Source organism: Eptatretus burgeri, chromosome 13, assembly GCF_056783735.1.
Source record: "Eptatretus burgeri isolate ZD-2024b chromosome 13, Ebu_testis_v1, whole genome shotgun sequence".
NCBI lineage: Eukaryota > Metazoa > Chordata > Myxini > Myxiniformes > Myxinidae > Eptatretus > Eptatretus burgeri.
Genome location: NC_140973.1, coordinates 22,652,345 through 22,676,164, shown reverse-complemented (window position 1 = coordinate 22,676,164; position 23,820 = coordinate 22,652,345). Strand labels below are relative to the sequence as shown.

At 43.5% G+C, this 23,820-nt stretch overlaps 1 protein-coding gene across 7 annotated transcripts in view; it reads left to right on the top strand.

Moving 5' to 3' along the window:
* Window positions 1-23,820, top strand: part of LOC147014056 (integrin alpha-6-like) — a 136,451-nt gene that overhangs the window by 7,028 nt on the left and 105,603 nt on the right. For 5 of the 7 annotated variants that reach the window (XR_015050626.1, XM_085851649.1, XM_085851650.1 and 2 more), the window contains exons 2-4: window positions 20,985-21,109; window positions 21,628-21,695; window positions 22,553-22,814. Coding sequence is in view for 6 of the 7 variants with exons in the window: in XM_085851649.1 (XP_085707775.1) it covers window positions 20,985-21,109; window positions 21,628-21,695; window positions 22,553-22,814 (455 nt within the window). In the remaining variant the exon portion in view is untranslated. Of the gene's footprint in view, window positions 1-13,123; window positions 13,208-20,984; window positions 21,110-21,627; window positions 21,696-22,552; window positions 22,815-23,820 lie in introns of all 7 variants that reach the window. The other 2 variants (XM_085851652.1, XM_085851651.1) reach the window with 2 other exon arrangements.

Here is a 23,820-nt window from a genome sequence, read left to right as displayed (position 1 = left end):
CTGAATCACGTGACTGATGACATCATAATTTTTTTTTCTGTGGACCTTTTAACCCCAGATGACCCTCAAAAGTTTTCATACTGATCGGATGTGGCGTTCTACATATGCAATTTTGACATCATAACGAGGGCACCAATGACGTCATAAAAAAATCACTTATTCCCCATGAGAAGTACTTGCTCTGTGCCAAGTTTTAATTTTTTCCTTGGTGTGGTTTCAGAGATACAGAGCTCCAAATATTTTCCATTTTTCCAATATGGCTGCCACACCATGTGCCATACTAGTCGCACCATTGTTTAAAATTTTGTCTCAATCCGACAAGCAGTCGCAGAGAAAAACACGAAAGTTCTGTGCAGACAAACAAAAAGACAGATAGACAGACCCAAATGCAATACCCTCTCTGAATCCTTCGGTGAGGGGAACAAAGAGAACAGCAGGAGAAAGGGGAAACACTAATAGCTGGGCAGAGGGAGAAGCTCGACAGAGCCAGACAAACAAGGGATGCAGGTAATGGTGAGGGTTAGGGGAGAATGCAAGGGGTGGACAACATGGATACATAAGCAAAATTTTGGGAGAGACTTTGGTGGTGTAACGGGTGTAGAAAAGATCATGGCTTTGGATGGGGGATGACCTGAGATGGTGGTAAACAACTGTCTTGAACACCGGAAGGGAGGAATGAGATTGAAGAGAGCATGGAAGGTGTTTCTACAGGGAGGAAGAGAGAGGAATAAATGAGTGGACGTGATCAATGGTTCTGGATTTAGGCAGTTTCACTTGGAGGGCTTGCTGGTGGACCATGTGTGTCTTACAGATACTGGGTGGGGGGGGGAGGTAGGGCCAAGAGGGCAGAGCGTGCAAGACCAGAAATGAGGTGGAAGAAGACAGTGAGACCAATGACCTGTCGGCAATGGTAAAGTAATTGGCCCATAGATTCAGCTTCATAGCGAGATATTCGAAAAATATTGAAATGCTTGGTTTCCACAGCGTCAAACTGAGCAAGATGTGAGGCAGGGGAGCCAGCCCAGAGGGGAGAGCAGTACTCCATCAAGCTGCGGATGAAGGCCTTGTAGGTGGATAGGAGCTCAGGTGTGCCAAGGAAGGACTTTGCATGACGGAGTATGCCCAGTTGGGGTCTGGATATTGAGGCCAACTTTGAAATGTGGCTTGCCCAATAGAGATCCTGGCTGAGAGTATGAGTTCTGGGCCCAGTCCTATTCTTAATCTTCATTGATGATCTCTCTGACTCACTGGAAAATCCCCTTTATCTGTTTACTGATGACTCCACCCAAAGCCATGACATCTCTCATCCTTCAGATAGGAAGGCTGCAGCCTCTCCCCTCTCTTCAGATCTTGGAAAAATATCACAAGCTGGTCAAACACTTGGCATATGTCTTGAAATCATGACAAATCTCATACTCTCACTCCCAGTTTTTCATTCCTGATAGTTTGCTTCTGTGTCGATGTTGTCCACCCCATACACCCTCCCCGACCCCTCATTCCTCTCCACATACATTATTTGTCCAAGTCTCCCTATATTTTGTCCTTCAACCCTGCTGTTGGTATTGCCCCCCCCCACCCATTCTCTCTACTGTTCCTTTTGTTTTATTGCATCCTGATGTACTCGGTGTTCTAGCTCTTCCACAATCCTTGACTCTGTCTCCATACAAAAAATTGAACCTGGGAAAAGACTTCCTCAAAGTAGTCCAAGGAAGCTTAGACAAAGGAAGAGGCCATTATACATGTCACACACGTTGGACTCATATGCATTCATACAACTATGATGACGACCAATGACAACTACGACTTCTACTACTACTACTTATTTAATGGCCTCAATTATTCCCTCCTTGTGGGGTCAGCCATTTAAAGTTTTGTATCAAGGTTTTCACCAACCGGCTAGTCAGGCCTGACATTCGAATGGAGGTGATTTGAGCAGGACTTTGTAATTTGCTCAGGGTGCCGGCGATAACTCACCATCCCTTCACAAAGGATACCATGGGATTATTGGCATCTACTAACTAACGGTAGCAGATTGGATGGCCAGTTTAACAATGGCACACTTTGTGATGCAATTCCTTCTCTACAAAGGAACATTGAGATCGTTTGTAGTGTGGGCGTGAATCGAACCAAGACTACATGGCTTGAAGGTCAACACGTTTCTTCTGCATCGTCCTGTTATACACTCGTACACATTTCATATACTACATATGTACGTACGAGCATGCTCTGTGTCCATGGTGTTGCCTCAAAGGCCTGCTCCTGTGAAACATTGGATCCATATGACTGTCGATTGGAAAACTTACCTTAATGTCCTCTCTCCATGTGCTTGATGATGCTTCCTGCTTTGGCAAATTTTAAATGTAATGTCAGAATAAAAAGTTTGTATTTAGTGGGTGAATGCCCCTCTCTCGATGAAAGCAAGGTTAATTGAGATGTTATCTGCTGTGTCGAAATAACACGATGTGGGGTGAAGTATGTCGATGTGATCAGGTTTGATTCATTCGGAATGTGCTGGGTTTTAACTTTGTCATCAACCTTCTGGCTTTTCCTGGTGGAGTCGCACCTTGAAATGGACCCCAGTGCTATTATGCCATGAATCGCCTGATGACTTGCTCTTATCAATGGCATTTTTTATTTGGAGTTCTTAATGTACTGGGTCATCTTTTTGACTAGCTTAGGTGCCATACACATAGTGCGTCGGCAAAATGGCTCACCCTCACCCTCACCCCCACTCCCCCCCCCTCCTCTTGTGCATCACACTCTACCTTACTCATTCATTCAATCCCCTCTCTACTGCTCCTTTTTACTCCCCAAAACCTCCAATTCCCCTCTTTCCCCCTTCCTAACTTCCAGACCTTTTTTTACCTGCTGCTTTATGAAGAATTTTCTGGAAGTGCTGTGCATCTCTGACTGAATACAAGTTTCTAAAAGAAAGAATGCAGCTGGTGTTGGGAGTGGAATATTCACAGGTGGATTCAACAATGGGTTTTTATCAACTTTAACTTGACAAAGGTATGCTGACGGCTGTGGGAAGCAAAGTAATGCTGATTATTCGGGCATTAACCCCTTAACCCCATGTCAGAGCAAGAGGGGATTCCGACTCTCGGCCTCTGTCTCTTCTGCCTGAAATATCAGCTTCATTTTGTTTCCCACGGTAGTTAACGTAACTTTCAGTTGATAAAATCTGTCGTTGAGAGTAAGGGACCAAATCAACAGGACGTTGTTGATTAAGGTAAACTGTAAAATTGCCATGGGAAGCAAGGAGAATGTGACGTTTTGGGCATTAATCCTTCATCGGAGCAAAGAGGGTTCACATTGTCTGCCGACATAAAGTAACATGAGCCCCGACAGTTTACTATTCATCAGGTGGATCGAGCTTTGGCTGAGTTTGTCTCCGTCGAAAGAAGATTCCCTTTTATTCACATTTCATTAATGAAATATTTCTGGGAGTGAAATGTGCAGAACAGAAATGAAATTTAACATGTATATGTGGGAAAAACTACACGCCCAGACCGGGAATTGAACCCAGGTCATCTGGTGAACCGTACAGATGCTCTGCCATCTGAGCTATCTGGGAGACCCACTGGCAGAGCAGGTGCTCTGCCATCTGAGCTATCTGGGAGACCCACTGGCAGAGCAAGTAATGTCGCTGCTCCTATGGTTGGCAGTGAGTGTTCCAGAAGCAGCGGCAGAAAGAGTGACATTTCTATACGTGTTTGAATTGCGTGCTCAGCTGGTGTGTTGCCCAGATATCTCAGATGGCAGAGCACTGGTATGCCTCACCAGATGACCTGGGTTCGATTCCTGGTCTGGTTGTGTAATTTTTCCCACAAACACTGTACATATTATATTTGTTTACCTGTTCATTTGTAATTGGAAATAATATTGTTCACAAAAAGAGCATCGCTGGTGCTATTTGCCATATTGCATGGTAATACAAAAGATGCAAGGCATTAATAAAGTGCCACGGGTGGTTATACAGATCCAGAGCTGACCGAACACATTTTGGGGTTAAACACGCTTTCTGTACTTTCTCTTACTCGGCGATTCTGTTGCCATGCACCATAGGTGACCGTTGCAAGATAAATGCAACAATCACCTTTGTATAAAGTTAACTCATGACAAACAAACTGAATCTATTGTGTTCACCTGCACAATTGACCTTTGATCTCTTGGTGTGCTGAAACTTGTCATCGCGTCCATCTATATTTTATTCTAATTATTATGTACTGTATGTCCAACAGGATGCTGCACAGGTAACACACCTTTGAGCTGTCTCGACTGGGTTTGATTCCTGACCCGACTGTTAACCATCAGATTGGTGCTTAGCAGGTCTTAGTTGCATCGCGGAGTGCATCGCTTTTGGGTGGGTGTCAGTTGGTAGATGTTAATGATCCTATAGTGACTTTCACGACGAGTAGGCAAGTTATTGCTGGCACCATGCAACAAATCTACAAATTGCCGCTGGGAAGATTTCCAGCTAAAGATTTTTGGAGGTGAAATCATTGCATGACAAAAGTGAACGGTGGAGTGAAACGTTGTGTTGGGACCGACATGAGACCACATTTAAAATACAGTATATCCAGAAAACTTCTGAGAAACTAGAAAATTTTTCCAAGTTAAACCACACTTGTTTTTCCGCCCCCAAGGAGATCAATGGAAACACCTCTGATGTCACGTTTGAACATTGTGTTATGTGCCGGGGGTGGAGTGGGGATCCAAAGATATGATGTTCTCAGCTCAGAATAGTTTGGGTAGGTCATATTTATCTCCGCCACTAAAAGGTGGAAGGAGGTTGTTTTCACCCCTGTCTGTCTGTCTGTTTGTCTTGTTTGTTTGTTTGTTTGTGTGCAGAATATCTCAAAAAGTCGTGCATGGATCCGGATTAAATTTTGTGGACATGCTCAGTGTGTGACGAGGACGAACTGATTAAATTTTGGTGTCGAACTGGATCCGACTACGATAATTTTTTCAGTGATTCTTCACCTTTGAAAGATTGGGCCAAAAACAATAAATAGCACGATTTCTCAAAAACGTTGTGGATGGATTTGGATGAAACTTGGTGGAAACGGGTGTATGACGAGGAAAACTTTATTCAATTTTGGTGAAGATCCGAATCCGCATCCATATCCGATAATTTTTTAAGTGAATCTTCACCATTGAGAGATGGGGCTAAAACGATATTTTGCACGATGTCTCAAAAAGTTGTGGATGGATTCGAATGAAACTTGGACAGGTTACGTGTGTGACCACGACAAATTGATTCAATTTTGGTGAAGAGCAGACGAGGCTGGCTGGAGGACTTGTAGACTGTCACACCTGGCCTTTAAATGGACAACATCAGGGCCGTTTGGCCTGAAGACTGCAAGACGATGGTGGTGAAGTGAGCTGTGAAGCCCTATGGGCAGAACATTTTATCGAGGAGCCGTCCCACAGTGATGGCCTGAAAGATGGTGCCGCCCACAGGCATCGGGCTGCCAAATGGGTGACCAGCTCCTTCCTGGAAAAGCGGTCCCAGAATGGGTAAAAGCCACGTGCATGCACGCATGTGCACGGCAGAAGACATCTTTCCATCTCTCTACTTCGTCACACCGGAGGGAACGAGCACAGAGAGACGTGGATGCCATCTCCCCCACCACTGCGCCATTCTCTCCTCTCCCACCCCGGTTCGCACTTCGCTTTGTGCCACACCCACCTGCACGACCACGGTCGTCCTGGTCCAAGACCAGTCCATGCTTGCACATGTCCTCGCCTGCTCCCTTTGTATCTGGTTTTAGTCCGTTAGTTTGACGCCTTAGTTGGTGGAATATTAAAGAAAGGGTAGTTTTGTGCATCAGCCGATTGTCATTGCAACCGAATTAGACTGCAACACTAAAGAAGATCATAATGAAGGTGTTTCGTCACATTTGATTTTCGTAGTTTTTACACTGTTGGTGTTCAAAACGGGAGGTTTTCAGTGGGAGTGCAATTGACCTAATTAAGTGCTCAGGCTCTGTCTTTGCAAACACAATGGTACTTGTCTATGTCCAGGAAAGGAAGTACAAGCTCACAACTGACTTTTCTTGTTTCGATTACTTGCCAGTCTATTACCTCTGTCCACCACCAGGTCCATTTCTTTGGATGACGTTCCTTTCACTAATGTAACAATGATAACAGTGTGACAATAAGTATGATTGTTTTAGTTTTAGATATTATAACTCATAATTCCAATCAAGGGAAGCAAAATATCAACGTCGTTCACGTCCGTGCAACTGAAACTATTAAGGTACCTCTCTTGCGCACTTGTTGAATGTCGTGCGAAAGAAAAATTGATCCTCAAGCATTGCATATTCCATCTCAGGAATGTGTATTCCTAATCTGCAAAGTTAATCAAACTGGCTTCCACGGTAAATAAATCAAGTGCAAGCTTCTGAAGTCTCTTTTTTTTTTTCCATTCTCTGTACTCTCGTTGGCCTTCTCTCGGTAATGCTGCTGTTCTCGGTACTCGCTTATCTCTCTAGGAGTGCCATGGAATGTCGATGTTGGGCCGTTCCACATGCTTTATAATCATGTTTCCAAAGAGTTCAAGCGTCTCGCTTGATCTGCCCAATGCAGAGAACTTTCTTTTCTTATATACCCCTTTGTTTCTGTTTTTCCTCGACTTCTCGCTTTACTTATGAATGAATAATAATGTGGGTAATACCAGCTAAGCAGTTAGTTTGTTTTTGGAAATTTTCTTAAAATAAATAGATGTGATGCATTTCAGAATATGATTCTACTCTGATATTATTACTTTTTATTATTCTTCAATGAAAGATCAAGGAGGTGATGGAGAGTAAAAATGGCAATGAGCTGATGGTAGGGCCATAGTTAGATACAACAAGCAAGGGAATGAAGAAACAGTCATAGTGCGAGGAAATGAAGTAACCTTCACGCAAGAGGGGTAGGTATGGTAGGGTTAATTGGGGGTAGACTATATTGCATGTCGGGATGGGGGATGACATGAAATGGTGGTGCATCACCTGCTTGAAGCCCTGTCAGGAAGCATGGCTGGATTGAATGGCCTCTGGAAGGCGGTTCCATAAACGGGAGAAGAGAGGAACAAAGGAGATGTATGCAGAAAGCCTAGTTCTTGGAAGTTTAACCGCGAGGGAAGAACACATGCTTCAGAGGACCTGCCTGTGATGTTAGAACAGGCCTTGTGATTCGGGTTCATCACAAGAGATTCCAATAATGTTGACGGCTTTATATTCCACAGAATCTAGGAGAGATAGATGAGATGCTGGGGTGTCAGCCCATCGGGGAGAGCAGTGCTCCATTGAGCTATAGACAAAGACCTTGTAAGCTGTGAGTAGTTCTGATTTTCAAGGAATGACATGGAATGATGGAGGATGCCAAGTCTGTAGCTGGCTTTGGAGGCGACCTTTGTGATCTGGTAGTCCCAGAAGTAGTCATTTTCATTTTATTTTTAAATTTTTTTTTTAGGACTTTTATGAATAATTTTTTGTAGCTTTTGAAAAAAACATTTTGTGGGGGGGGGATTTTTACTTTTATTTTTAAGTTTTGGGTTTGTTTTAAATTCTAAAAAAAAGTAAAATTATTTATTTTTTTTGGAATTTTTTTTTTTCTTTTTGTTTCCTTTGGTTTGGAAAGAATTATATTATTATTATTATTTTTGTGATTTTGTTTTTTATGATTTTAAGACGGGAGTTTTTGCAGATTTTGTGAATTTACCTTAAAAAAAAGTTAATTATTGGTAAGAGTTGTATAAAAACTTAGAAACTGCCAATTTTGATGAATGTGGTCAAGGGGTTGCTTTGCCCTGGACCCCCATTTTCATGCCTGGAGACCCGCTGAGCTCTGAGTGTAGATATGTGTGTACGGTCCAGAGCGAGATTCAGTCCCTGCCACCTGAATGTCAACCTTAGGTAAGGGAGAAATGTCAATCCTTTTTCTTGTTTTTTTGAATCCTTTTTTAGAGAGTGAAAGTAAAATATTTTTGGATTTTCTCATTGATTTCAATGTTAATTTGATTTGCCCTCGAACCCCTACTTTCCTACTATTTTCAGCGAAGGGGTTAAACGATTAAACAAGATATTCCAAAGGAACATAAAGGTTGCACGTAAAGTTTAACCAACAACTGACTTCTTTATCAGCTTCGAAGGAAACCTCACACACAAAGTAGAGATCATGAGAAGACAGGGGATATAACCATAAACTAATCACAACTTAAACAATGGTTACATTGTGTTATTTCATGGATTGGAGGTTGGTGCCATCTGAAACCACCTGCAGTCACCTAACAAAGCATGTTCTCCCGTGATTTGTTTAAGTTCCCTTTTTATTGAATGAAATGTTTGCTGTCGGGTTTCATACCGGCAAGAGTTGAATGTCCAGAAGTTTTCATTTTTCAATGCATGGTGTTTGTTGCTTGTAAAGTAATAGCACTCAGCACAAGTTAATGCTGAGTCAATCCATTGAAGCATCTTCTGTGGTTATTGTTGAAAGTGCTGCAGTCTAAGCATGGAACTCGCATGTCTTTCTAAGATCAAACTCTCCATTGATGTGTAGGTAAAAGTCTTGCACACAATACAAAAGTTTTTACTCTTCTTTTCAGGCATTTGATCTCCAGGTGGAGGGATAGTCAAAGTGCCAAACAATGCCCGACTGACTTTATTGGAATGTTTATGTCTGATGGATATATATTTTTTAAATTTGTGATGAAGTTGAAGTTGACTATCGAGACAGTTGACTGTTTAGTCACAGTACAAAGGCTGGCTGGTATCAGTGTTGCTGTGGTTTTGTCAAAGACGAGACCTCGGGTGATATGTGAAGTTTATTTGAGTAGAACTTTCAGATGTTTGAGGATTTCTCACAATTCCCAAAGGAATCCGCTGAATGCGTTGTGCAAATTTAAACATTTTGAAACACCACAATGGCAATGAGGGCATTTGCTTTGCTTCGACTTTGAGAAACTTTTTATCAACAGATTGTGGTTCAAGTCATCATATCCATAATCTTGCCAAGTTATTCTGAGAATGTATTGTAATCGGTGAAGCCTCAATTTCAGTAATATAATTTTGTATAAAAAAACAAATATATGTACACACACACACACACACACACACACACACACACACACACACACTGACCGCAGTGTTGAAAATTAAATGTACTGACCGCAGGGTAGTGGGGCCACAGGTGGACACAACAAGCAAGGGTGAAGAACAGAGGAAAAGAATAGAGAAAGAGAGAGAGAGGAGGGAAGGAAACTTAGTAACCTACTTCCTTGTTTTATTCCTTCTTCTTTCATATGCAGCACATGGCTGCAGCTTGCATCCTTTACTGAGGGCATAGCTGTGCCACTGATGCAGTGCCCATTGTAGGGTAGAGTATGAATTTGGAATTTGTTCACCCCAGAAATAACTCGCTGACTCTTCACGAAGGACACCGTGGGATCTGTAAGATCCACCAAGTAATGCTGGCAGACGGACACCCAGTTCAACGTCCATCCGAGTGACGGCACACACACTCTGATGCCTCGCCTTGCATGTGAAACACCAGGATAGCAGTTTATAGCCTGGCCGAGATTCGAACCTACCTGCTGGAAAGCACAGGGCGTGAGTGCATATACATATAAGCTCCCCTGCCAGACCTGCAAGTATGAAGGTTTGGTTCAGTAGGGTTATGGGGGTATAAATGATCATGGGTATAGTGATCGGGGGTGACCTGAGATGGTGGTGCACCACCTGCTTGAAGTCTTGGAGGGAAGAGTGTTTTTCCTTGGAGAGAATCTTAATTTTGTTTGGTTGTTTTTACAGCATTGATCCACATCACATGTAATTTGCACTGAAATTACATGCAGGACATTAACATTCGTAGAAAATGGCTAAATAAACCCGGCAGGTATAATTTGAACGGAGCATCAAATGGTAAAGCCAAGCAGTGTTGTGATTATCCAGTCAAATATAATAATTTGGAACAATAGGTTTATTACCTCCGCCACCGGAGGTGAAGGAGGTTATGTTATCACCCCTCTCTGTCTTTGTTACTTACGAAATCTAAAGATTTCATCAGTATATTGATGACTTCTCTTTCTGTTTGTTACTTACGAAATCTAAAGATTTCATAAGTATATTGATGGCTTCCATTTCTGTTTGTCTGTTTGTTTGTTTGTTTGTTTGTATGTTTGTTACTTACGAAATCTAAAGATTTCGTAAGTATATTGATGACTTCTCTTTCTGTTTGTTACTTACGAAATCTAAAGATTTCGTAAGTATATTGATGACTTCCGTTTCTGTTTGTTTGTTTATAGGCACGATAACTCGAGAACGGAAGAAGCTACCAATGTCAAATTATACCACGTGATTCAGGAGGGTGATGGCTCGTGCTGATGAGATTTTGGTCAAAATCGGTCAAAGGTCAAGGTCACAGTGAGGTCAAATATTCGATTTTTGATGGTTTGGTACAGATAACTCGAGAACGGAAGAAGCAACCAATGTCAAATTATACCACGTGATTCAGGAGGGTGATGGCTAGTGCTGATTAGATTTTGGTCAAAATCGGTCAACGGTCAAGGTCACAGTGAGGTCAAACATTCGATTTTTGATGGTTTGGTACAGATAACTCGAACGGAAGAAGCTACCAATGCCAAATTACACCACGTGATTCAGGAGGGTGATGGCTAGCGCTGATTAGATTTTGGTCAAAATTGGTCAAAGCTCAAGGTCACAGTGAGGTCAAATATCCAAAAAATGATAACTCGAGAACGGAAGAAGCTTCCAATGTCAAATTACACCACGTGATTCAGGAGGGTGGTGACTAGCGCTGATTATATTTTGGTCAAAATTGGTCAAAGGTCAAGGTCATGGTGAGGTCAAACATCCAAAACATTCGATTTTTGATGGTTTGGTACAGAATCATCGTAGAAACTTCTGGTTTCCGTCGCTACCTTCTCGAGAGACAGCTTTTATTAGACAAGGTCAGAGGTCAAGTTGACGATTTCGTAAGTACCAGTCTATGACTGCTTGTTTGTGTTTGTTTGTAGGCACGATAACTCGAACGGAAGAAGCTACCAATGTCAAATTACACCACGTGATTCAGGAGGGTGATGGCTAACGCTGATTAGATTTTGGTCAAAATTGGTCAAAGGTCAAGGTCACAGTGAGGTCAAACATAATTCCGTAAATTCATGTGGAGAAATGGAGTAATTTTGCTTCGCTCGACGTTACCAGTTCATTTTAACTTGAATTTTAATTTTGTCTTCGGTTTTTGCGATCGCTTAGGACGCTTAAAACTCGGTTGTCAAAATTCTGGCAAAAATCGGATGTTTTGGAGACGTTTTACGATTGTATAAAAAATATTTCACTTGACGCGTCACGTGATGGAGTGCGCTCGAGCAGACGCGTCGTTGAGTCACGTAAAGGTTTTGCGTGTGTGCGCTGACGGTGTTTTCGATAAAGATGGTGTTTAAAAGTCTTTTTTTTTATCCCAATAAAGGTTATCGTCGCATGCCTGACTCGCTAAGCCGTCGGATTATGTAAAGATTGTTGGTTGATGGCAGAATATTACGATTTTGTGACTTTGATAAAATAATATTAAATAATTGCGTGAAGAAATGGAGATTTTTGCTTCGGTCGACGTTACGATTTTTGATGGTTTGGTACAGAATCATTGTAGAAACTTCTGGTTTGCTTCGCTACCTTCTCTCGAGACAGTTTTTATTAGACAAGGTCAGAGGTCAAGTTGACGATTTCGTAAGTACCAGTCTATGACTGCTTGTCTGTTTGTCTGTCTGTGTGCAGGATATCTCAAAACGTTGTGGATGGATCTGGATGAATTTTGTGGGAAGGTTGGGTGTGCGACAAGGACGAACTGCTTAGATTTTTGTGAAGATCCGGACCCGCATCTGACGACAAGAATTTTTAAAGTTATTCTTCACCATTGAGAGATTTTGGCCAAAAACAATATATAGCACAATATCTTAAAAAGTTCCAGACGGATTTGGATGAAACTTGGTGGACATGTTAGGTGTGTGACCATGATGAATTGATTCGATTTTTGGTGAAGATTCAAATCCGGATCGGGATACGACAATTATTTAATTTTTCAAAGTGATTCTTCACCATTGATAGATTGGGCCAAAAACGACATTTATAGTACGATATTTCAAAAATGTATTGGGCCCGATATGTTCTCGTGAATCAGGCATTACATGGCGGATGTATGCGCTGTCCCGAGTGCCCTTCTACTTAATACATGGTATCGCTGCTGATGGAGTTAATTGTCATTTCTGCCCAAAAAAGAATGAAAAATATTTTGCAATTTAACTGGAGTTTCTCCAGAAATGACATTGTCTGGCAGGAATGTGAAACTTTGAATTGATTTCACAAGATTTGGCAAATGGGCCATAGCTGTTCATTTTCCAATGAGGTTTAACCACTCCGGCAAGAACAATCAAACAGTAAGCAAATCGAGGTCGCTCTTTTTTAATTTATTTTTTTTTTTTTTTGGAAGGATTATATAATTTCTGTTGGATTTTAAAACGATGTCTTGTCATGTTAGCTGCACTGATCCACCTATGAGTGAGATGCATTGCTTTTCACAAAAGGAGAGAAATTCCAGGCCAGTGAATGATGGGATTTCGGTTGGTGTGAAAAGAAAAGTTGTAGGGGAGGATTGAGGTGGGAGTAGTTGTTTAGCTTGGGTTGGATCTGGAGTAGGGAGGATGGAGCTGTTTAGCTTTTTGCTCTCTCATTGAACCCCCCCATCCACCATAACCTTGAGATGATCAAGAACAATGAGACAATCTTACATTTTAGAATATTTTTTATTTTTCCCAAAGAATGTTCACACCTTGCTGGACATTGATGTAGTTCGTGCGGTTATTCCAGTGGAAGATGTACTCCATTTCAAATTTGTTCTCCGCCAAAATCAACGGAAAGCTATTCTTGTGAAGACCATTGTTCAGCTTTAGAGGGGGGTCATTGGCAAGCATCTTACTCAGAATCCCCCTGATTCCAACATTTCTTTTGCAGTGTACAAACTGAGGGGCTTGGGGAGAGAGGGTAGTGGAAATCTCACACAGAGATAGAATAATGAATAACTATTTTCTCCTCTCCCTGCCATCCACCCACCTGTAAAGGAATGTGGACATTATCTGAAACCTGGTTCCCAAAACGCCAGAACGTGAGAGCCGTTCTCACCATGTCCCCTCACCTGCAGGCAGGTACACTGGACATTATTGATTTTGCATGGATAACCATGATCTGATAAACTCGTTGTTTTCCAGCATACCAGCATTCTGTCTGTGTCTCTGGAATCTGTTTTGACTCATTGTGATTAAACAGATTGGTTGAGCCAAATTGATCTGAATCTTAGCTTTAAGACATCTTGTCGAACCCACTTTGTTCCTGTCGTCTTGAATATGTGGCACATTCTTCCTTCACTTGCATATTATTTCAGACCAATGGGATATACAGTAAATTGTTCATTGTTTTTTTTTTTCTTTCATAAGCATAAAGATAAGTCTGCCTTTCGTCTTACAAGATGGTGTAGAAGTAGAGAAGATATTTCTGAGCTGTCTAATCTGAATTTGATTCCCAACCTAACTATAAACTATGGGATTGGTGCTTCACAGTCGGAGTGTTGAATCGCAGAGTGCACAGTCCCTTGGACGGGTGTTAACCCGGTTGTCCTGTCTATCATTAACTTGTGCGCATAAGTCTGGTGTTGGCTTAGTGGTGAGGGTGGCTGGTATTGGATCTTAGCGTCTTGAATTCGAGCCCCGTTTTCCACTGAATTAACACCAGGTGGGGTTGACTCAGCCTGTCATCCTTCCGAGGTCGGTGAGATGAGTACCAGTGTACTGGTAATAGGGACACAGCATCATCGGCATAGTCACGCCCCAACAAAATGATAGCTACCCGGCAGCCAAGTTGCCAAATGCATGAATACAAAGAAACTGGTGGACGTTAAAGGTGCCATGGTGTCTTTAATGTAGAGTAGGCAGGTTATTTCCAACACCCCGAACAAATTCCAAATTCCTGTTATGACCTACAGGAACATCGCCTGCATCAGGTGGCTGCAGCCCTGCAAGAACTGTTTTAATTGCTGTCAAAATCACTTTTGGTCGAACGTCAGACCTCACCAGCTGGTTTGTGAAAGACATTGGACAAAAACTTCCCCGGCCGGTCTCGACAAGTAGGTGGGAGAAAATTGGGGCCATAGCCAGAATTTTCAATTGTGACTCCTTGTGCTCAATAGTTTCGTCTGCTCATCTTCCAGACAAGGTAATGAGACATCAGATTTATATGCAGTGAGGTTTTCCAGGAAAAGGCACTTTTGCATTTATAATGATCAAAACTATGGAGACCATTGCTCAGTGATATGGTAAGCCAACACCACCATTGGTGTTGACTGTTTTATCTGCCTATTCCCAACATTTATGTGCACCTGTTCCCATCTGCCCTTCTGTTCGTCTGCGATCTTGCCACCATCTGTTCAGTTTTTCCATGAGCCTGAACTACTTTATTAAAATAATAACTGTGCAAACTGGAGTCCACCACTTTATGCACAAAAATCACCAATGAGAGTTATTGGTGTGGTGTGGTTTGGTGTGGTGTGTAAAGGGGGTGAAACTAAACTTGGAGGGTGGGGTGGTGATGATGGTGATTCTGTTTGTTTAATTCACCTTCAAAAGCTCATAAAAGTTTTGTTTCTGATTAAATTGTTTTGATTTGCACCATCAAGCTTTAAACCCCTTTCTGTAATGAAGGTGAGAAATGTAATTGAAGCAAGAATTCGGATTTGTTCATTATTGTAGTAGCCTTGCAGTTTAGTTTATTATAAAATGTTAGTTTGGAGGTGGGAGCTTTCTTCCGCAGTTGAAGTCGCAACCACATAGTTTTGAGGGTGCTTGAGTTTGGTGGTTGTGTATTCTGCAAGTTGAGACAGCTTATGGAATGCTGAGGTGTGGATGGGGTGAGGCATTCACAAGAGTGCAGTAGTGTCATCGCTTTGGCCTATTTCTCCAGGGTGTGATTTGTCCTATCGGAATGCAATGGCATGGGCGAATGCTCTGACCCCTTGTGCCTTGAACCCATCAGTGTAGCCTCTCAGCTCGATGATGGTGGGAGAAACTGTGGGACTTTTCTTTCCTTTGAAGACAATATCTGAAGACCTCTTGGGAGTTGGGTTCATATTTGCTTTCTACTTTGTCCTGTTCCACCCACCATTGTTGTTTGCAAGAAGGAAGCAGCTGGGAGATCGCAAGTTTTGCCGTTATGTGGCTGCAATTGGCTTGGTGTAGGTCAACTCACTAATTTCCGTTGTTTACACTGCTTTTGATGAGCTCAGGAACCGGTGCTATGGTAGCTTTAGGATTCACCCCAATGGGTGGGTACCAGGAGCTTTTTGTACAGGCCACATCAACATTTTCCAGGTATTTTTCGGGTTATCATCATGATGCTGAACTCCAGATCCCCCCACCGCTTTCGAAAGTCAATTTAATTACTACACACTTATTTATAGTAGTTTTAGAACGAAATGGAATGATCACACAGCAAGAACGGATTAAAAATAATTAATCACTATAATATTTAAAATTCTTCACGAAGACAGACAATCAGAGTATTAGTGCCAATTTCTCCAGGTCTCTCTGCAAAGCTATAGTGTGTGCGCGCGCGTGCGTGCGTGCGTGCGTGCGTGCGTGTGTGTGTGTGTGTGTGTGTGTGTGTGTGTGTGTGTGTGTGTGTGTGTGTGTGTGTGTGTGTGTGTGTGTGTGTGTGTGTGTGTGTGTGTGTACACAGACATGACAGAAGTAAATACACACCTTAAATTTCATCGGTATAACGTAGTTTTACTCAGTGATTTGTATTAATATTGGAGTATTTCTTTGCAGAAATGAGTTCCTGGGCCTTGTACGACAATTAGGCCAAAAAAAAAAATGTTGCATTGGCGTAACCCGCCCGACCCTAAAAATTCCACTGACCCTACGTTGTTTTTTTGTTTTTTTGCTATCGAAAAATTTTGCCACCCTATTTTATTGCTATTTTTGTTGTTTTGCTATCGTTTTCAAGTATCTTGTTGATTGCGATCGCGATCGCAAAAACCCGGAAGTGTTTCGGACAGAACCCGCCGACAAAAAGGGTGGTACTCGAGCCGGGGGAGATTTTGGGAGGGATTTATTAGGAAAAAAAAAAAAAAAAGATCCCGACCGACCTACCCTATTTTTCAGCGACCCGTTACGCCAATGCAACATTTTTTTTTTTTGGCCTTAGTGATGCCGAGAACCCAGGGAGCACACAAACTTTCTGATTTTCAAAGAGGCCGAATTGTTGGCCATTCAGAAGGTGGAGTCAGCCAGCGTCAGATAGCTCAGAACCTTGGCATTCCGCTTTCTACGGTCAATCGGGTGATTGTGCAATTCACCAGCAAAGGCAAGGAATCAACAGCTTCCTGTTCTGGTCGATCTGGGCCCTCAGAAAGATGTCTTCGAATTGTCAAGCAGTCCATTGAGAAATCTCCCTGTTGCAAGGCAGAGGAGGTCCAAGTTCGCTCAAGAACTGTCGTGCGGTACCTTCAACTGGGCTACTATAGGAGAGGAGCTCAGAGAAAACCTCTTCTTAGACCAGCCAACGTTCAAGGGAGAAAGAAGTGGGCTGATGAGATAGCCAACAGACCCTTGGAGTTTCATCAAACTGTAATTTTTTTTTCATTTGAGTCCCAATTTACTCAATTTTCTGACAGTGGACGCGTATGGTTGGGAAACTTTCCAGTCAAGTGTTTTCTTTGAACCGATTGCAGACAACTGTCAAACATGGTGGTTTTTCAGTGATGGTGTGGGGAACAATCTGAAGTGCTGGTCAGTCAGAGCTTGTGGAGTGTGTTGGCAACATCAACTCTATGATATACATTTGTATCCTTGAGGATGGACGTCTCCCTGTCTTCTACATTGGTCAGATGGTCCAAAACAACACTCTGTTCATGGAAGATGAAGCTCCATGCCACACTCCAAAAAAGACCAAAGAATGGTAGGACAGAAATGGGACCAAGCGACTTCCATGGCCAAGTCAGTCTCCTGACATGAATCCCATTGAACACCTCTGGGCCATATTGGATCGAGCTGTGTGGAAAAAGTCCAGGAAACCAACATCATGGGCAGAATTGCTTAGCCTTTTGCAGGAAGCCTGGGCAGAAATCCCACAAGATAAATTTTTGGATCTCGGTAGCTCTTTGTCTGAAAGAGGAAAAAGCGTTTCAATCTGCAAATGGCAACTCTACAAAATACTAGTGTTTGTGTTAAAATGGATCAAATGTACTTCAAATGTTCAATAAATAAATTCTTTAAAAATCATGGTGTCTATTTACTTCTGTCATGTCTGTGTATATGTACATATAAATATATATAGATATATTGTTGCGAATTTGGAAGCCATGAGCACTCCACATACAGGTCCTATAGAACAGTTATATCGGTAAGTATGTGTTTTTAGTTAGGGTCCCCGTCCCTTGTTTAATGGGTGAATAAATGTAGATGCGCTGTGAGTTATTTTAATAGTTAGGAGTTTTACATCAACTACAACAACAACTACGGCTCCTACATCTCCAACTACAACAACGATAACCCTCTGCTCCCAGCATTCTCTGCACGCTCGCTGGTATGCGGGCGTGTTCGGAATGCGTTCGGGGATGAATTCTATTCCCAAATATGGTTATGAATCAGTTCGCTTGGATCGCGCCCGAGAGCAGGTCACGAGGAGCGAACCGCGCCCGAGAGCGATAAAAAGGACATCGAGATCGGGAGAGAGAGCGAGAGATCGGGAGAGCGAGGGAATCGGCCAGAGTGTCAGGAGCTGCAGAAGCGTCAGAATCTGGCAGAGCGCGTGAGGATCTGCTGGAGCTCGGAGGGGAAGACGCATCTCTCGGGGCTGGGCGAAAGGCATCTCGTCGCTGGCGTGCTTGGGTTCACGGCTCGTCTCGTGGCTGGCGTAGTCCGCGTCTGGCTGTCCTGGTTCCTTCTTGGCCGACGTGCTCCGGGAAAGTGCGGACGTCGAGCTGCGCGGTGCGGCCAGGTAGCCTGCTATTTTCTCGGCCCTCAGCTCGTCTTCCCTCTGAGCCGAAGGGATAATAAAGACCACTTTGGGTCCGTTTCTTTTGGGTGTGCGTCTGTATGTAGGCCCGTCTGTAAGTAGGAATTGTATAAGTGCTCTTTGCTGTGCATACTTGCATCTCATTAGTCGTGATAACTCTGCTTCTTGCGTGCTTCCCCCTTTTCCCCATTATAAATAATTACATTTGTTAAATGTATCAGCTTGTTTCTGTGTTTCCTCCATTGGCTTAGCGTGACGCGTTTTGGTGAATTAGCAAGGCCGTTGTTGCCGCCGTAAGGGGACATTTGGACCGACGGATCTCGTGATCATGCAGGTCGACCATCCCCCGCAACCGAACCCAGAGGTTGTAATGGGCGCAGTGGCTGGGGCGGCGCACGGGCACGCCCCCCATGTGCAATTTCCCACACGGACCAGATGTTGGAAATGATGAGACAATTCATGTGAGTGGTACAAACGATGAATGCCAAAATGGATGCAAATGCGCAAAACATGGAAAACCGACTGAGGGGCGATATGCAGGCACTGAGGGGTGAAATGCAGAGCATGGGGTTGAATCTGCAGGCAAGCATGAAGGGCAAAATGGCGGCACCACGTGCTGGAGTGACTGAACCGACGAGAGGGAGTGTAACGGCTGTTGGGCCTGCGATGGAGACGGGTAAAGTCGGGATGAGAAATGTGATGATGAGAAAGGACGAGACACGAGGGGGCGACGAAAAAATTAAAAGAGGTGACTCGGCTCCGTGACTCGTCCTTTTATGGACTCCGTGATGCGGGGCAGGGGCGACAACCCGAAGCGATGTGTCGTCACCCGAATTGGGCGCTCTGGTTGGGCCCCGGCCACTGCGCGACCCGGCCGTAATGGCCGGAAGCGGCTCCATTCCACTTCCAGCAAGATGGCTCCAAACTGCGGAATCGTCTTGCCCCAAACTGCGGAATCGTCTCGCCCCAAACTGCGGAATCGTCTCGCCCCAAACTGCGGAATCGTCTCGCCCCAAACCCCATGATATGAATCGCCTTGCACCGAACTCCGTGATATGAATCGCCTTGCACTGAATGCCGTGATATGAATCGCCTTGCACTGAAACTTGTGCCGTGCCCCGGCGACCCGCTTTTGGCACTGGTCAGTGTGCCTGCTCCATGGTGCACCACATGACCTGAGTGATCCGTCCACACAGCAAGCCTCTGCCTGGCAGCAGCTGCATCGATTAAAGGTGCGGGAGGATGTCTGCCATCTGCGGGAGACATTTGTGGCCGTCGTGGTGAGCGTAGCCAGACGCTAAGACGTTATTGCAACCCCATGCGCAGACCCGACCAACGGTGTGTGTTATTCGTGCCCCGTTCCGTACGATGATAAAGTATCACAGGCTGCGCGCGAGTCTGCCATTGTACATGTGGTCAGTGTGATGGTCCACCCGCCATCGAGCATGCCCCGTACAGTGCATGCGGGTCCACCCGCCATCGACCATGCCCGTACAGTGTGCGTGGGTCCGTCATTAAGCATGTGGCCATCTATCAAAGGCGGTGGGGTGCACGGTGCCAGCCCTGATCTGTGTCAGGGAATTGAGGGAAAGGATTGGATATAATTATTAGATGGAGATTCGGATTGAAAAGGGGACAGATATATTTATTAATGGAGATTTGGATTGAAGAAGAGTGCGCCGCATGCATACTGTTTGTTGTTAGCATTTGGTGTGTTGGTTATGTCTCTGATCACCTGAACAGTGCTATGAGATTTACACAACGCCCTGTCCCGTTCGACCCACTAGACAAAAAGGAAGGGACTACCTGAACGTACATTAATGAAATAACTGACTGGGGACCACTGCATGGTGGTTGCTATTGGTGTTGGAGGGATGCGGTTTCCAGAACCGCAACAATATTATTATAATATTATAATTATATTATATTGTTTTGTATTATATTATATAAAAGACCTATTATAATTATAATAATAACTTGTTATGTACCTGCAGTATTTTTATCCCCCGCCGCGTGGCGGAAGGGGGATATTGTTGTCACCCAGGTCGTCCGGCCGTTCGTCCGTCCGTCTGTCCGTCCGTCCGTCCAGGCGTCAACATTTATAGCTGTGATTGCGATAACTCATAAACTGTTCGCCATATCGATTTGTAATTTGGGTCACACATGTACCACCTAAAAAGGAAGAACCCTATTGATTTTGGGCGTGGCCGGATCCAAGATGGCTGACTGGGGCAGCCATTTTGAAAAAAATGTTTTTTGTAATAAATGGAAAACCGCTTATCTGATTTTAATTATTTTTGGTTACTACATTCCTCACCCCTGGGGAACCTTTTCGAGATGATGACCAAATGGTGTCTTGTTTTCAATTCACCTCCCTCATTATCTGGATAGGAATATGTATGACCTTTTTCATTCAATGGCGGGGGATTCCCCATCTCTGATGGTATATTTTTAAAAGCCCTCATGGTGGGTTTATTGATGGCGATGTATCTTACTGAAATGCTCAGGTTGGAGAACTGATGTTTTGATCTTAAAAAACCCAACTGCAAATCATAACTCTGGCTGTACTTTTGTAATGCAAAAGGAAACGTGTCTGCTTGGTGGACGACTTATTCACAGATTGTGTGGTTATCACCGATGATTAGACTTGATCTGTGGTATTACTATCCCTGCGTCAGGGGTTTCACCAGCTATGGAGGTGGTGCATATGAGGAAAAAAAGGGAGAGCAAGGGATCAATAGAAATGACAAATCGCAAAACAAGCGAGCACGGACATTTGCACCCAACTATAGCATAATATTCTGCTGGAGGACTGGTCACCATTTCTAATAATAGTGTTTCTACAAAATTGGACTATTTTTTGAAACTCTCGATCAGTCTCATGGTGAAAGTGCTGTTTGGGTTTGTTTCCAGGTTGTTGGTCGGAGCACCACTGAGCACACGCGTTGGAGGAGTTTTAAATGCTACTGGTGATCTGTACCAGTGTCCATTGACTATGAAATCAGATGACTGTCACCGTGTGCCCATCGACGACAATTGTGAGTTGAACACAGCTTGATTGATGATTCCACAGTGTCACATAACTGTCGTCATAATTTTATGTTGCTTCTTGGATTACTTTGAGCATTGTGAAAGAGCTGAAGTACAGTTATCGACCCTAATAGATCAAGAAGAATAAGAGAAGGAAACATTAAAATCCTCGTGCAAATGTTGTCGCTACCGGTCTAACTCCTCTATTCCACACATCGAGCTTTCTCTGAGTACTACATTACATCTTTTGCCACAACACAATGCATGTCACCTGATATTGCTTGTAGGAGCCATCTGGAATCATGTAGCTATTCGCTTATTGCCATCGAGAGGCTACTTTGTAAAGGGTTAGAAATTTACTCTCTGTTCAATCTCTCGTGACAAATCTTCAACCCAGAGGTGGAGGTGATGCTATTACAAAGTTGTACCTCTGCCCTTGGCTCATGATCTATACATTTCTGATGCTTAATATGAAAATGAATTGCCAACCAGCTGTTTGTTTCATCTCTAATTTTTGCTGATGCAGTAAATCCACAGGAGAAGCAATGGCTTGGTGTAAGTGTGGACAGTCAACGTGTTGGTGGCCTGGTGGTGGTAAGATTCATTGCACTTGCACACTCCACACTTTTAAGGTAAAACTATGTGGATACTTACACTCTCACATTTAAGTGTGTTTGAAAATGGATGTTAATTGCTAATTGATGATGAATAGACCTGTGACCATGTTGTGGTCACTGTCGTCGTCGGAATTGAGCAATTGATTCTGAGCAACTGCTGTATCGATGTGCATGACAATGCAGCAAAAGTGTTTTCCAGTGTTGGAAGTTTGAGAATTTTCAACAATTTGCACATGGAATTCAATGGGGGAGGTGGGAGGGTGAGAGAATGGAGTGTTTGTTTGGGTTTTGGTTTTGTTTGGTTGAGGGGGTATTGGGGGATATCCGAAAGAACTCTCCTTCAATAGGTAGTTGAAATGGTAAATGATGAATGAATAATGAAGGAATCGTCCAGAATGGTCACCACCGATGCCAAACTGCTTGGGAAGCATCTGAGGTATGCTAACCGCTGTGGGAAGCAAGGAGAAGCTGACCTTCCAGGTGTTTAATTGTCCTTCCTTTGAAACGTCTCTTTTTTTTTTCTTCGACGAAGGGTTAATGCCGGAAACGCCAGCTTGTCCTTGCTTCCTACAGCAATTAGCACAACTCAATCAATGTCCCGTTAATTTAATCCATTGTTCTATCTGTCCGCCAATGCAGATCGACACACGTCTTCACCAGCAAGACTAGTTCTTCATTTGTAAATGCAGGTTCACTTTAGTGGACCCCCACAGATTGAGTAAATAGGCTTCTGACATGTAATCAAAGTATTAACTACTTCCACTGGCTTAGTTGACGTAAACATTATGAACAACACATCACAAACTGTGTGCGTGCATGCGTGTACGTGCACAGACATGTGCTCACCGATGGGAAGACCGACGCAACGTCGGTGAATACAACATGGAACAGCATAATCTACTGGGCCGATGCTTCCTCATGGATCAGGATTTGAAGATGCCACATTCGAACTATTTCACCAGAACCTCCACAGTGTGCATGAATAGGGGCAGCAGCCATACAGAATATGGCATGTGTCAACAAGGGATTGCTGCAGGCTTTGTGCGTGGAACTGATCTGCTGTACTACGGTGCCCCTGGAGCCCTAACCTGGAAAGGTGAGTGTCGAGTGTTTCACCTGTGAAGCGATTGCCATGCCAGATGTGTTTGTGTGTGTGTGTGTGAGGGGATCCATTTAAAATGTTGTTTGATGATCCTATTTTGAAGGAAAAACTGAAGATTTTGACAATCTCTGTCTTTGTTCTGATATTTTGATCTTGAACATACAAGTAGTGGGCAAAAAAAAGTGGAAACACCAATGTGAAGTCACTTAAAAGTGCGTTGGGCAACCACATGCGGTCAGAGCGGCCCGTATGTGTGATGGCATAGAGTCCACCAGCGTCTGGAATTCTGCAGGAGGGATGCGGCACCGTTCATCCACAAGAAAGTCAACCAACTCACACCTATTTGAGGGAGGGGGAAAACGCTGTCTCAGGCGTCATTCCAGAATATCCCATAAATGCTCGATTGGGTTTAGATCTGGTGACTGAGGAGGCCATGACATGAGGATAACATCAGTGTCATACTCGTCAAACCATTGGGGCGACCACACATGCTGTGTGGATGGAGGTATTGGGGAGTGTCCTCTTGTAGCCATGAGAGTCATAATTATAGGCAACCAGGCGTGCACAGCATTTTTACACATGACTCAAAGCATGCTGGGATATTATTTCCTTAATTAACACATGGGCCACACCTGTGTGGAAGCCGTTTGGCGTCCCTCATTTACCCAGGTGTTTCCGTTTTTTGTCCACTACCTGTACTTTCAAAGAATAAATATACATGTATGAGGTACTTTTCTCATTGAGGTCAGATTTCCTGAATGTGAAATTCTGGAACACTAGTGCGTGCCCGTACGTGCGTGGCGTACGTGCAAAAAAAAAAAAAAACTTTCAAACCGCGAGCCAGAAACAACCACACAGGCTGTTCCTTCGCTCTCGTAAACAACGACTGGATTTGTGCATTGTGTTTATCTATAAATGCGCATAAGAAATTGAGAAATTATTAGAATACAATAAGTCATCACTATCCGGAAGTAGTGCGTGCCCGCACGGAATGTTCACA